The sequence below is a fragment of the Aedes albopictus genome, chromosome 3, assembly GCF_035046485.1.
Source record: "Aedes albopictus strain Foshan chromosome 3, AalbF5, whole genome shotgun sequence".
NCBI classification, from domain to species: domain Eukaryota; kingdom Metazoa; phylum Arthropoda; class Insecta; order Diptera; family Culicidae; genus Aedes; species Aedes albopictus.
Genome location: NC_085138.1, coordinates 63957295 through 63972213, shown reverse-complemented (window position 1 = coordinate 63972213; position 14919 = coordinate 63957295). Strand labels below are relative to the sequence as shown.

At 40.8% G+C, this 14919-nt stretch overlaps 2 protein-coding genes across 7 annotated transcripts in view; both read right to left on the bottom strand.

Annotated features, from left to right (window-relative positions):
* LOC109622416 (A disintegrin and metalloproteinase with thrombospondin motifs 9) overlaps positions 1 to 14919 on the bottom strand; it is a 692060-nt gene that overhangs the window by 199075 nt on the left and 478066 nt on the right. The window lies entirely within an intron of this gene.
* Positions 3129 to 5748, bottom strand: LOC134290104 (uncharacterized; the record flags this gene model as incomplete). Its single annotated transcript, XM_062857136.1, has 2 exons — positions 3129 to 5495; positions 5557 to 5748. Coding segments are annotated over 2 exons (762 nt in total), but the record flags the coding sequence as incomplete, so codon positions are not given.

Sequence of the window (14919 nt, the reverse complement as noted above, 5' to 3'; positions counted from 1 at the left end):
CTTCAGAAATCTCCAGGGATTTTAGTCTTGTTGGTCCAGGAAATCCTTTAGGGATCCCTCCTGAGATTACTCCGAAGATTCCTATAGGAATTCCTCCAGAAATTCTTCCAGGAGGTTCTCCAGTAATCTCGATGAATTCCTCCAGTAATCTCCAAAGATTCCTCCACTAATCTCCAAAGATTCCTTCAGGGGTTCTTCCAGAGATTACTCCAAAAGAGCCTCCAAGGATTTCTCTAGGACTTCCTTAATGGATTTTTCCAAGGAATCCTTCAGAAGTCTCCAGGAATTCCACCAGTAATCTTGTTGGTCCAGGAAATCCTTTAGGGATTCCTCCTGAGATTACTCCGAAGATTCATACAGGAATTCTTCCAGGTGTTCCTCCAGTAATCTCCATGGATTCTTCCAGTAATCTCCAAAGATTCCTTCAGGCATTCCTTCAGGGCTTCTTCTAGGGATTCTTCCAAGATAGCCTCCAAGGAATCATCCAGAAATCCCCAGGAATTCCATCAGTAATCTTGTTGTTCCAGCAAATCCTTCAGAGATTCTTCCTGAGATTACTCCGTGGATTCCTATAGGAATTTCTCCAAAAATTCTTTCAGGGGTTCCTCCAGCATTCTCCATGGATTCCTCCAGTAAACCCCAGTAATTCCTCCAGGAATTCCTTCAGGGGTTCTTCCAGGGATCCCTCCATGAAAGCCTCCAAGGATTCCTCTTGGAATTTCTCAATGGATCTTTCCAAGGAATCATTCAGAAATCTTCAGGGATTCCGCCAGTAATCTCTAAGGATTCCTCCAGGAATTCCTCTAGGAATTGCCTCAGCGGTTCCTCCAAGAATTTTTCCAGGGATTTCCCTAGAAATTCCTTCAGAGATTTCTGCAGAAATTCCTTCAGGGATTCTTTCAGGACTTCATCCAGGGATTTCTTCAGGAATTCCTCCGAGGATTCTTCCAGTAATCTACAAGGATTAATCCAGGAATGCATTCCAAGATACTTCAAAAACATCCTGCAGGGATTCCTCCTGGAAATTCCACAGGGATTCCTCTAGGAAATTACGCAGGAATTCCTCAATATATTCCTCCAGACATTTCCCCAGGAACTCCTCCTGAAATTACTCCAGTAAACTCCAGGAATTCATTCAAGGATTCTTCCAGGAATTCCTCCAGAGGTTCACTCAATGATTCCTCAAGTAATCTCCAGCATGGGCGAAACAAAGAATTTTTGCCAGGGGTGCACTACAAACAAATATTTATTTGTTCATCCATTCATCCTTCATCGCCACAGCAATGCATTTAAATTCTTGGGGGTGCCTGACACCCCCGGCATCCCCAGTAGTTTCGCCCATGATCTCCAGGGGTTACTACAGGAATTCCTCCAGGAATTTATCCAAGGATTCATCTAGGTATTTCTCCAAGAATTTACTGGATTCATCCAGTAATCAACAGGGATTTCTCCAGGAATTCGTCCAATGATTCCTCCATGAATTTCTCCATGATTTTTTTTTTCAGGGATTCCTCCAGGTATTACTCCAGTGAACTTCAAGGATTCCTTAAGGAATTCCTCCAGCAGTTCTTCCAGCGATTCCCCCAGTGATTCCTCTAGTATTCTTTAGGGATTGCTATAGGAATTTCTCCAGGGATTTATCTAGATATTCCTCCAAGAATTCCTGGATTCGTTCAGAGATTCCTAAAGGAATTTCTTCGAAGATTCCTCCAGGGGTTGCTCCATGAAGTCCACCAGAGGTTCCACTAGGAATTCGTCCAAGAGTTTCTCAAGGTTTCCCTGGGGAATACCTGCAGGATTTTTTTGTAGGATTCGTTGTAGGAATCCCTGAAGAAATTCCTGGAATCCCTACAAAATTTCCAGAAGGAATCCAGGATTTCTTGTAGTTCCTGTAGGAATACCTGTATGAATCTTTGGATGAATCCCTGGAGATTGCTGGAAGAATTACTGATGGATTCTCTGGAGGAGTCCCTGGAGATTGCTGGAAGAATTACTGATGGATTCTCTGGAGGAACTCCTGAAAGAATCATTGGAGGAATTCCTGGTGAATTTCCAGGAGGAATCCCTGGAGGAACTCCTAGAGGAATTCATGGAGGAATCCCAGGAAGAATCACTGGACAAATTCCAGGAGGAATCCCAGGAGAAATCCCTGGAGGAATCCCCGGAGAAATCCTTGGAGGAATCCTTGGAAGAATTCCAGGAGCAATCCCTATAGGAAATTCTGGATGAAACCCTGGAGGCATCCGTGGATTACTCCGTGGAGGAATTTCTGAACGATTCTCTGGAGGAATCCTCGAAAAAATACAAGTAGGAAACTCTGGAGGAATTCCTAAAGCAATTCCTGAAATAATCCTTGGAGGAATTCCCTGAAAGAATTTCAGGATCCAATCATGAATGAATCCCTGGAAGTATCTGGAGGAATTCCCGGAGAAATTTCTGTAGGAATCCCTGAAGGAATTTCTTAAGGAATCCCTGGAGGCATCTCTGGCGAAATTACCAGAGGAGATTTTTGATGAATTCCTGAAGAAATCTGTGGAGCAATCCCTAGATAAATCTCAGTAGGTAATTCTGAAGAAAGCACTGGAAAAATGTCTGCAGAATATTCTAGAGGAATGAATAGATAAATTCCTGAAGTAATCTTGGGTGATTACTGAAGGAATTCCTGGATTAGGTCTTTAAAAAATCCCTTGATGAATTCCTGGAGCAATCCCAGGAGGTCTTTCTGGAGGAATCCCTAGAAGAATTTCTGGGGAATTTTTGAAGGAATATCTGGAGAAATCCCTGGAAAAATTTCTGTAGAATATTCTGGAGGAACGACTGGATAAATTCCTGAAGGAATCCTGGGGGATTACTGAAAAAATCTCTGAAAGAATTCCCGAAGGAATCCGTGGAGGAATTCGTAGAAAAAATCCCTGGAGGAATCGCTGGGGGGCATTCCTGGATGAGGAAATTCCCTGTAGGATCGCTAGAAGTATCCTTGGAATTCCTGGATGAATTACTGAAGGAATCCCTGGAGGGATTTCCGGAGAAATTACTTACTTACTTGATGGGCTACAACTCGTAGCGGTGAGTCTATGCCGAATGAAGTATCAGCCTCCTCCACTGGTCTTGGTCCTGGGCCAATCGCCTCTGACGGTCGTAAACCGCGTCTAACTGCTGCTCACTTAGCAACGGTTAGGGAGGGTTAGAAATGGATAAATGCGGATATTCCAGTTAGAAAAGGATATGTCATTCCCCTTGGAATTTCTGGATGATTCCCTGGAAAGATCCTTGGGCGAATACAAGTAGGATCATGAGTAGGATACTCTGCAGGAATTCCTGAAGTAATACCTTGAATAATCTTTGGAGGAATTCGTGAAGTATTTCCTGGAAGAATTTTCGGAGGAATCCTTGGGGGATTGGATAAATTTCTGAAGGAATTTTAGGAGGAACTCCTGGATGCAATCCAGGAGAATTGAGGAGTAATTTTTGGAGGAATCCCTTGCGGAACTTCTGGATGAATTCCTGGAGGAATCCCTCTAGTAACTTCTGGAGGAATCCTTGAAGGAGTTTTTGAAGGAATCCCTGGAGAAATCCGAGGAACAATTTCTGCAGAATAGTCTGGAGGAATGCCTCGAGAAATTCCTCGATAAATTCCTGGAGTAATTGCTGGAGGAGTCCTTGATGCTTACTTGAGGAGTCTCTGGAGATTATTGAAGATATCCCTGAAAGAATTCCCGAAGGAATTTGTGGAGGATTTCGTAGAGAAATCTTTGGTGGATTTTTTGGAGGAATTCCTAGAGTAATTCTTAAAGGAATTCCTGGGGGAACTCTCGTGGATTTCTTTGTAGGAATTTCTGGACGATTTCCTGGTGGGATCCTTGAAATTCCTGGATGAGTTACTAAAGCAACCTCTGGAGGGATTCCTGGAGAAATCACTGGAGGAGTTCATCGAAAAATTCCTTCAGAATTTCTTCTAGGAGTCCGTGCAAGATTTCTTGAAGGAGTGCCTGGATAAATTCCGAGAGATCTCTCGAGGAATTATTTTCGAAATTTCTAGAGGAGCCCTTGGAAAAATTCCTGTAAAAAATCCTGGAAGGACCCCTGGAAAATTTTCTGAATGAATTCTTTGAGGAATCCTAGGAGGAACTTCTAAACTATTCCCTGGAGCGATCTTTGCAGGAATACAAGTACGAATCTCGGAAAAAAATTCCTGGACCAATTCTTGGAGGAATTTGTGAAAGATTTTCTGGAGGAATTCGTGCAGGAATCCCTGAAAGATTTTTGAGGAATTTCAGGATGAATTTTTGAAGCAATCCCTGGAGTAATTTCTGAAGAAACTCCTGGAGGAATCCCTGAAGGAATTACTGGAGAAATCCCTTGAGGAATTTCTGGAGCAATCTCTGGAGGAAATTTTGGAAGAACCCCTGGAGGAAATTCTGGAGGAATCCCCGGAAGAATTCCTGGAGAAATTTTTTGAGTATTCCTGAAGGAATCCCTTGACGTCTTCCTGGAGTTATCCCTGAAGAAATTTTTGGAGAAATCCGTGTAGGAATTCCCGTAGGAATCCCTGCAGCATTTCTCGGAAGAATTCCAATGAAAATCACAATAGATTCCACCATAATTGCCACCAATGATAAAACCACAGACAAACAGACGTATCACTTGGAACAAATTGCGATAAAAATCACCGTCATGAAAACATAATCGCCCAATACTAACCAACCTGTGTTACGCAAACCACTCAGTAGGTGGCGGTAGTGAGCAAACGTCAAACAAGCGCAAAATCGATGCGAGCGCCATGATCGAAACCGCCGTTGAATTACCCTTTTCATGAGAAGTGAGTAGAGTGAAACGTCTGTTTGTCTGTGATTAAACAAATAAACTTCAGAAGTAAGTTTTATTTATTGTAAGTAGATACATAAAATTAGATTTGAAAATGTGATTCACAAACGATCCAACTGAAGCGCCAGGATTTCTCGTTTAGTCTTTAATTTTTCGAGTGAAATTTTCTCCATCTCGAGATTGTGTCGCCGTTGCTCCTTGAGCTGTTCGGCTTGCAGTGCTTGGATCTCGTGCATCCGCTTGGATACCTGTTTGGCGTAGTACGCCAGATCCTCCATTTTTTTAGATTGCGACTGCAATGCATCCACTACGTCGTGGTGGAATTTCTTCTGCTGCTTCACCTGCGACTCAAGAAGATCCAAGCTCGCTGGAGCACGCCTCTTCCGCCTTGCTGGTTCCCTCAGGCCTTCGCGATCCGCTGCTTCATCAACGCCTCCGTCTACTTGGTCTTCAGCTTCCGGGTCCATATTTTCGTCCGGCTCAAGGGGGGCGCCGAATGAGATCGACTCATCAACACCATCTACTGCCGCTACAAGCCCAGCAAGATCAACAACTCTCTCTTCCAGAGCAGATAACTCAATGATCTTGCAGGGACCGCCTCCTGTAGCTTGCTGTTCCTTCCGATTGTTGGCAAGTTTTCGTTTTAAGTTTGATTTCCAGTCGGCCCATACCTAATAAAAACATATTTAGCAATGCATAAATTTTCTTGGAGATAGCTATCAGAAAACTTACTTTTTTCCACTCTCCCGACGTTTTTATTGGTGGTCCGAGACTGTTCAATTCCTTCGACAAATTCTCCCAAAAAGGACCGGTGTCGAATCGCGCAAAACCCTTGGCGATGTCTGGTTGCTCCTCCAATTCTTCTACCAGTCTTAAGAACTGGTCTTTGTTCGTGCTCTTACCTTTGGATCGTTTTGACCTGAAAAGCGTATTTAGGAATTAAATACTGAATGGTAAATTACATACCATCAATACTTACATTCTGCGGTGCAGAAAATAGTAACAGCAGACCGTAGAACTGAAGAAAAACAATTAAAAAAGTATTTCAAAGCAAAAACTCTCGCGTTTCGTTATCCGCATCCGCAAGAACCGAGTAGCGAATTAAAAGTAAACAAAAATACGCGTTCGATCGAAAACCAGAATGATCCAAGCATTCGAAAAAAGCGATGTTCGAAAAATCGAATGCTTCGAATAGGTTCGAACGAAAACAAGAATGCAAACGAGGTATACTTTCGAACGTATCCAATTCGATCGGAAACAAGAATGAGGGTGATAATTCGAAAATATAGAGTCAGTGTATGGATCTGATTAAAGGTTAATATTCTTTATTACACACGAAATCTGACCAAAATGTTTAACATTTCTCAGGTCATGTGACAGATCACACAAAAGCAGGATAAAGACAAAACACATATTCTTTATCTATTATTTATTACACCGTTCAACACTAAATTTTGTTATGCGATGAGAAAAAAAGAACATGTGTTTGTGACCCTACAAATGTCATAGTTAAAAATTTTTTGAAAAATATTGGACCGGGCCTTCGCAGTTTATGACCGAAGTTTGTATGGAGAACTTGGGGTGTTCAATTACAAATACATACAAACTTCGGTCATTAGCTGTGAAGGCCTGATCCAATATTTTTCAAAAATTCTTTCACTATGACACTTCTAGGGTCACAAATCCCCGTTCTTTCTTTTCTCATCCCATAGCCCCAAATTTTTTAAAATTTTGTCGAGCAGTGTTATTTATTATTAATTATAGCCATGGGCTACTGTTTGAACTTCACTTGGTAGAAAATACAAGCGGTGAACTCGTTTCTGCAGGGTGATAATCAGCCAATTGCGTCAGGCATTCTTTCATATGTTTCTTCTGAATTCCTCCGTAAATTCCTCCTGATTTTTCTCAAGAAGTTTTTTCTCAGACTCCACCTAGAGTTTTTTTTTCTGAGATTCATTCAGGAGTTCCTCCTGGAATTCCTCCAGGAGTGCCTTCAGAGATTGATCTAAGAGATTTCCAGAGATTCATTCGAGGAACTTCCAGGAGCTCCTACTGAAATTATTACAGCAATTTCTTCTGGAGTTCCTCCAGAAATTTATTTCGAGAATTTTCAAGAAGTTTCCTCTTAGACTCGTCAAGAAGTTCCTTCTAGGATTTTCTTTTATGAGAATTCTTCTAGCATATCCTTTTGAGAATTCTCCAGAAGTTTATTCTGTGATTTTTCAAGGAGGATTTTCTGAGATTCCTCAAGGAGCTCATTGGAGTCTTTCTTGGATTCCTCCAGAAGTTTTCAACATGAATTCTGCAATAAATTCCTTCTGATTTTTATAAGGAAGTTTCTTCTCCTACTCCACCTAGAGTTTTTTCTGAGATTCATTCAGGAGATCCTCCTGGAATTCCTTCAGGAATGCCTTTAGAGATTGATCTAAGAGATTCCTCCAGAGGTTCCTTCGAATTCCTTGAAATTATTTAAGCAAATTTTTCTGGAGTTCCTCCAGAAATTTATTTTGGGAATCCTCAAGAAGTTTCTTCTTGGACTGGTCAAGAAGTTTCTTTTGGGATTTCCCTTTTAGAGAATTCTTCTAGCATTTCCTTTTGAGAATCTTTGAGAAGTTTCTTCTGTGATTTTTCAAGGAGGATTTTTTGAGATTCCTCAAGGAGTTCCTTGGAGTCTTTCTTGGATTCCTCCAGAAGTTTCCACCATGAATTCCTCCAGAAATTCCTTCAAGAATTCATCTAGGGATTCCACCACACATTTCTTCGGGGATTTGTCCTGGGATATCTTTAGAGGTTCCTCCAGTGATTGTTCAAATGTTGTTTCCGAGGTTTCCTTCAGGAATTTCTTTTTTCTATCTGTATTAACGAGATTTTTAACCCTAGGCTAGTCCATCTCGGGACCCACGCTTTACTTCCCTTCCGAAGGAAGAACCCACATTGTTGTGAGTTTGTCGGGAGTGGGATTCGATCCCAGGTCCTCGGCGTGATAGTCAAGTGTTCTAACCATCACACCAGATCCGCTCCAGGAATTTCTTCAGAGATCCTTTAAGGTATGTCTGCATGCATTCCTTCAGAGATTTATCCATTTATTCCTTCAAGAAATCCGCTATAGATCGCTTTAATAGGTCCATCTGGAATTATTTTAAATATTTCTGCAGGAATTTCTTCCAGAAATTTTATCAGAAAATTCTACATGAGATTTTTCAAAAATTAATCCAAGAATTTCTTAAAAAAATATACAAAATATTCTTTAGAAGTCCATCCAAGTATTCCTTCTATAATTCGCCCAGAAATTACTGCAGACATGGATTTCTTCAGATTTTTTTTTATCCAGGGATTCCTACAGAAATTCTTCCAGGAAATCGCTAAGAAAGCTCTCCTGAGATTCCCTAAGAAATTCCTCTTGGGATTGCTTCCGAGATGCATTCCTTCAAGAATTCCTCCAGGGATTCACTCGGGAATTCCTTCGGTGATTTTTTCAGGAACAACTTCCAGGCAAGTGTAGAATTAGCTTTTAGTTAAAATACACATAAATAAAAACAACCTCGAGGATTATTTTAAAAATGCCTCCAAGAACTCTTCTTGGGATTCCTTCAGCAATTTCTTCAGGAATTCTTTCTGAAACTCCTCCAGGAACTAATTCAAGACTTCTGAACTGTTTAGAGATTCCTTTAAGAATTCATATTGGGATTGCTTCCAAAATTCCTCCTGGGGTTTCTTCAAGAACTCTTCCAGGGATTCCTTCAGGAACTGCTACAGGGTATCTCCAAGAGTTTCTCTACGTACTCCTTCAGGATTTCTTCAGAAATTTTAACGATTCCTCCAGGGATTTCTACAAGTATTCCTCTAGAGATACCTCGAGGAATTCCTCTAGAGATTCCTCCAGGAATCCCTCAGGGATTCCTCCAGGAATTCATTCAGGGATTCCTCCTGAAAGTGAGCCATTGGTTCTTCAAGGAAATTCTCTAGGAATTCCTCCAGGGACTACTCTAGGGATTTCTGCAGGGATTCCTCATGGAATTTATACAGGGATTTCTCCATGAATTCCTCTAGAGATTTCTCAAGGAAATTCTCTGGAGATTCTTCTAGAAATCCCAACAGGCATGACTCCAGGAATTTCTTCAGGCATTCCTCCAGGAGTTCCTCCAGGGATTTCTATAGGGATTCCTCTTGACATTCCTTCAGGATTTCATTCAGGGACTCCTCCAGGAATATCTTTAAGAATTCCACCAGGAATTACCCCATTAATTCCTTCAGATATTTCTCCAGGAATTCATTCAGGAATTCCTCCTGAAAGTGAGCCATTGGTTCTTCAAGGAAATTCTTTAGGAGTTTTTCCTGGGACCTCTCTAGGGATTGCTCCAGGGATTTCTCATGGAATTCATACAGGGATTTCTCCAGGAATTCCTCTAGAGATTTCTCAAGGAAATTCTCTTGAGATTCCTGCAGGAATTTTTCCAGGCATTCCTCCAGGAGTTGCTCCTGGGATTTCTATAGGCTCTCCTTCAGGATTTCATTCAGGGACTCCTTCAGAAATATCTTCAAGAATTCCAGGAATTACCCCATTAATTCCTTCAGATATTCCTCCTGGATTTTATTCAGGGATTCCTCCTGAAAGTGCTCCATTGATCCTTCAAGGAAATTCTTTAGGAGTTTTTCCAGGGAGTTGTCTAGGGATTCCTCCAGGGATTTCTCATGGAATTTATAAAGGGATTTTTCCAGGAATTGCTCTACAGACTTCTCAAGGAAATTCTCTAGGCATTCCTCCAAGAGTTCCTCTAGGGATTTCTATAGGGATTCCTCCAGGAATTCCTTTCGGCTTTCCTTCAGGATTTCATTCGGAGACTCCTCCAGGAATATCTTCAAAAATTCCACAAGGAAAGTTTATTCAAGGATTATTCCAAGAATACCTTCAGGGATTGTTGCAAGAATTCCTATTGAGATTCCTCTAGATTCCTTCAAGGATTTCTTCAGAAATCCTCCAGGAATTTCTCCCAAAATTTAACCAGGAATTACTCCAGATACTCCTCCAGGCATTTGTCCAGGATTTCATCCAGGAATTCTTTCAGGGACTCCTCCAGGAATTATATCCAGGAACTGATCCAGAAAAACCTTCGGAAATTTCTGCAGAAATTCCTCCAGGAATTCATATAGCCATTTCTCCAGGAAATCCTTCATGGATTCCTCGAGAATTTATTTTAAGAATTTATTCAGGGATTTCTCCTGGAATTTTTCCAGGGATTCCTCCGGGAAATCTTCCTGGATTTTCACCAGGAGCTTATCCAGAAACTTCATCTCAACAGATTCCGTCAGAAATTGCTCTGGGGATCCCTTTAGGAATTTCTTCAGAAATTTCTCCAGGGATTCCTCTTAGGATTCTTCCAGAGATTCCTCTAGGAATTCCTGCAAGAATTCCTCCTGAAATTCCTCCAGAAATTCCTCAAGGAATTTATTTAGGAATTTCTTCAGAAATTTCTGCAAAGAGGTTTCAAGGATTCTTCCAGATATTTCTCCAGGAATTTCTCCGATGATTACTCCAAGAATCCTTCTTGGAAATACTCTGGGAATTCCTCTAGGAATCTCTCTAGAAATTTCTCTAGGAATTTCTTCAGAAACTTCTCCAGGGATTTCTCCTGGAATTCCTCCAGAGGTTCCTCCTCGAATTCATTCAGTGATTCTTCCAGGAATTCATCCAGGGATAGTTCCACGCAATTTCTCCATGATTTCTCTGAAGGAGTTCTGGATCTGAAGAAGATCTATTATTTATAAGTTGCAGTTTCACTGGTATCCAATTATTCGGGTTCGGTAGAGCTATGGAGCTCAGAAGAGGATCAAGTATCAGTCACTCTCAGGAGGAAGAGGGCTCTACCCCATTTGGCATAAAGGCCGTTTGGCATAATGCCGTTTGGCATAATGTCGTTTGGCATAATGCCGTTTGGCATAATACGAAAAACAGTATTCTTGGTAAGAATGTTCATTATCCTTGTTATGCCAAATGGCCATTATGCCAAATAACCATTATGCCAAATGACTATTATGCCAAATGGCATTATGCCAAGCGGCGTTATGCCAAGCGGCGCTATACCAAATGGCATTATGCCAAATGGGGTAGAGCCGAGGAAGAGTAATTAATGAAGTGACGGGGTTGGGATCGAACCCATGATCATCCGCTTATAAAACGAACGTGTGACCAGTGCGTCACGGGTCCCGGCAGATTCTATATTGAAAATGTGTAAGTTAATTGAGCGCTTTTTCTGTGGATGTGTACAAATTAAAAAAAATCAATAATCTCCAAATCAATTCTCAGAACAAAAATTTGCCCACTGACCAAATTTCCCAGCGTGATCATATTTCGCGTTATTAATATTCCGCGCACATTCATAATCCCAGGAAGTTTACCCAATTTTGGATTCTCTCGAATCTAGCACGCGATGCAGTTTATTTTTGGACCTGCACAAATCCAGAATTGATCTACACTTCACCCAACAACAGCAACAGCACAGCAGCAGCCGCCGCCGGAACCACATCATCATCATTGTCGGCGAAAGTGGTTGCAAAAATACTTTTGCAGCTGACTGGCCGCGTCGGCGGCCTCGTGTCCAGTCGTGGCGGCGTGGTGGTGGCAGTGGAAGTGCAAGGAATGGCAACTTTGTTTATGACCGTGCGTGGTACCAGTACCAGCCAGCAGATCAGGCTGCCGCTGAGCGATTCGGTATAAACAGGCGGAGGCGGGGCTGAATCCAAGATTATATTGCTAATTATGCAATTAGCAGAACCGCGCTTGTTGATAGTATCTTAGCCAGAACATTTCGCAGGTGCCCACTCCGCCGATGGCATTGCATAAGCCCGGTTGGAGATTCGATATTTCGCCGCGTGGATGGATGGGGTGGACTTAACCCAGTTACCCAGTTTTGGTTGGATAATATTTATCAGTCTGTGGGAACTCGTTAGAATTTCCGAAGTTTGTTTGACATGACCGAACCGATTACTGTTGGCTTGAATCTGAACGAGCACGATCGAGTCTTTCGCGGGGGATTTCGAAGAGGATTATTTAAATAAAGTCCCACGCATCTTGATTTATCGGTTCGTCAATGGTTTATAGTACCCAAAGTCGGCATCGGGCTTTAACAATCGTCGCTTATCTTGAGTTACATTGACGTTTTATGCAAATCCACCTAAAAATCGCACAGCTCGGTTGACACCTGTTGGCAAACGGTCGGCAAAACGGAGTTCGCTCTATCATCAGACAGAGATTGTCGGTGGATTGATCTCGCGGGGTTCAGTTGACCAACAACACCCGAATGAAGCCGTCGTTACCAACGATCGTCGGAGGAAAGCGCCCACGCAGTTAATAGCCAACTAATTTGGTTATTGCTAGACGGTGATAAGAATCTGAAATGTTCGAGCGGCGTTTAGCTGGGGTGATTGATGTATTAATTGGTTTCAGTGGGGATCAATTAATTGATTTGTTAGGTCGAAATTTTGATTCCAAGGCGCCATATGAGTCAGACAAATTTGATTAATAAAAAACCCTAATTAATACACCTAGCGGTGATGGTGCCTTTCTCGTGCTTTAAAATATCGTCTCAACAAAACTCAAGCGACATGTTGATGACATTGACTTAAATACAAAATGGAAACTACTTGCTAAATCTACTCAATATGCATACATTTTATAAAAACATCCGATATTCTGAAAATATAAGACAACGATCCAAAATTCAAAACAAACAAGTGTCATGAAGCCGCAAAATTTTGAAGCGTCATTTTAGAATTTCAGGTCATCATTTTTTGACTCCAGATATCTACCCCAACTAAAAATAACCGCCATCTTGAACATTGAGACACCATTTTGGATGTTCTGGACTCATTTTTGGACTCTGCACCTAAAACCTACATAAAATAGTCGCCGTATTGAATTTTGACATTTCGTTTAGGATTTTCTGGTTTCCAGTTACCCAAGCAATACACATGTTATATAAAAGTCACGACAGCGCAAGTTTTGGTTGTATAGAAGTTTATTTTACGTTATTTCAACACTATGTTAAAATTACGTAAAATAAACTTCTATACAACCAAAACTTGCACTGTCGTAACTCTATTATAACATGTGTGTTGCTTGGGTATGGACGAAGTCCGGCATTCTTCCCAATTATTTATTATAGTCATACAGTCTTGGTTGGTTGGTACAGTCTTGGAACCGGTTCCGGGTATCTCATAGGAAGTGGTAAAAACAGTGAAAATAATCAATACAAGCGATAAATATGTGTAAGAGAACAAAATCTTGACAAAACTGAAGCAAGCTCATCAAATCACACCATTTCAAATTCCTAAGGAGTATATATACAGCAGAACGGGGGTTGCATGGGAAAATTAAACTTTATCGCATCAACATCGAACAAAATTTTTCAATCCCCTTTTGCGCCTAAAATTAATGCGCAAAATTTTGGTTTGACTGGTTGCTCCTCGCGCTCTGTGATATGATGGTTCAAATTCAAATTGGATTCAGTATGAAAAATTTCACTTGCATCCATTTTTAGTCAAATTTTATGAATCTAGTTACCAGTAAAGTGTGCAGGAAAAAGTTTATCGGAGTGATTTTTGGTTGTGAAATAAATTATATTTTAGCTTATTATTATCGTCTTGATATTGATCGGCCTCCAGTAATAGTAAAGGTGGTCACGCAGTCAACTAAGAGGTCTGATATTTTTCAGATCTACCTGTCGGAAATATGTGCCATCAATAAGTTTCCCAACTCGATGATGGCTTGGATAAAATTCTTGCTTTTATAAATAAAGTATTCACAGGATTCAGGATGCTTACGTTGATGGAAAGATCATGAGTACATGTTCGACGAGAAAAGCACTATCACCACTAGGTGGATTAATCCGGTTTTTTTTTAATGGAAGTGAAAAAGTAAAGAAGTGAATCAATTTCAAAGCATTGAGCAACGGCAATGGCAATGTTACAGCCTGCATTTGTTATGACAATCTCTAACATCAACACATGGTTGTCCCTACTTGTACGGTACCGTGATTTCGGGTCAAATTGATCACTTTTCGCAGTTTTTGGCGCATAATTTTTGAATACTTATCGATATGGTTAAATTCAATGCTTTAAAACAAGTACGACAATGGATTTCATCAGTCAACGAGTTTGAAAATTCTACAGCAAATCATTTCATTACAAAAAATATCATTTGAAGTAAAAAATCAAAAATTTTACTTTCGGGGTGAAATTGATCAGTCAGTGAAATGTTGTTGTAAGTGCTGAAAATATTTTTTTCCACCTGCAATAACCACCCAGAATGCGAAAAGCTATGCAAAACTTTCACAACTTTACTAAAATTTTAATTATTTAAGTTTGAACTTTAATAAATCTCAAGAAAACGCCTGAAAGTATGCAATTTACTTACTAAATATGTTTAACTTCCTAGGCCCATATAGCCGAGGCGGTAAACGCACGGGTATTCAGCATGACCATGCTGAGGGTGACGGGTTCGATTCCCGGTCGGTCCAGGATCTTTTCGTAAAGGAAATTTCCTTGACTTCCTTGGGCATAAAGTATCTTCGTGCCTGCCACACGAATATACGCATGCAAAATGGTCATTGGCAGAGGAAGCTCTCAGTTAATAACTGTGAAAGTGCTCATAGAACACTAAGCTGAGAAGCGGGCTTTGTCCCAATGAGGACGTTACGCCAAGAAGAGAGAGAGATGTTTAACTTCCAGAAAAGTACAATTTTATGCATCAATTTCAATATTTATAGAACTGTTGATGATGAAATCGGGTTCAGCGAATACTTGGCAACTAGAAACATTTATTCGATTATTTATTCCATGTGCAATACAGCTACGGTAACAAAAGTTTGAAAGTGTCTTTGAAATTCGCCCAACACGCAGTTTCGGAAAATATTAAATTTAATACAGAAATATGTGACTAATTAGCTGTAAAACATGTAAACTCATCACTTGATAACCCTTGAGCCAGATGATGGACATTTTTTACAAATTGTTTTAGGTTTGAAGCGTTATTTTTAATAAATAAAAATGGCCCTCACGTCGATCAATTTCACCCCACTGATCAATTTCACCCGAAAT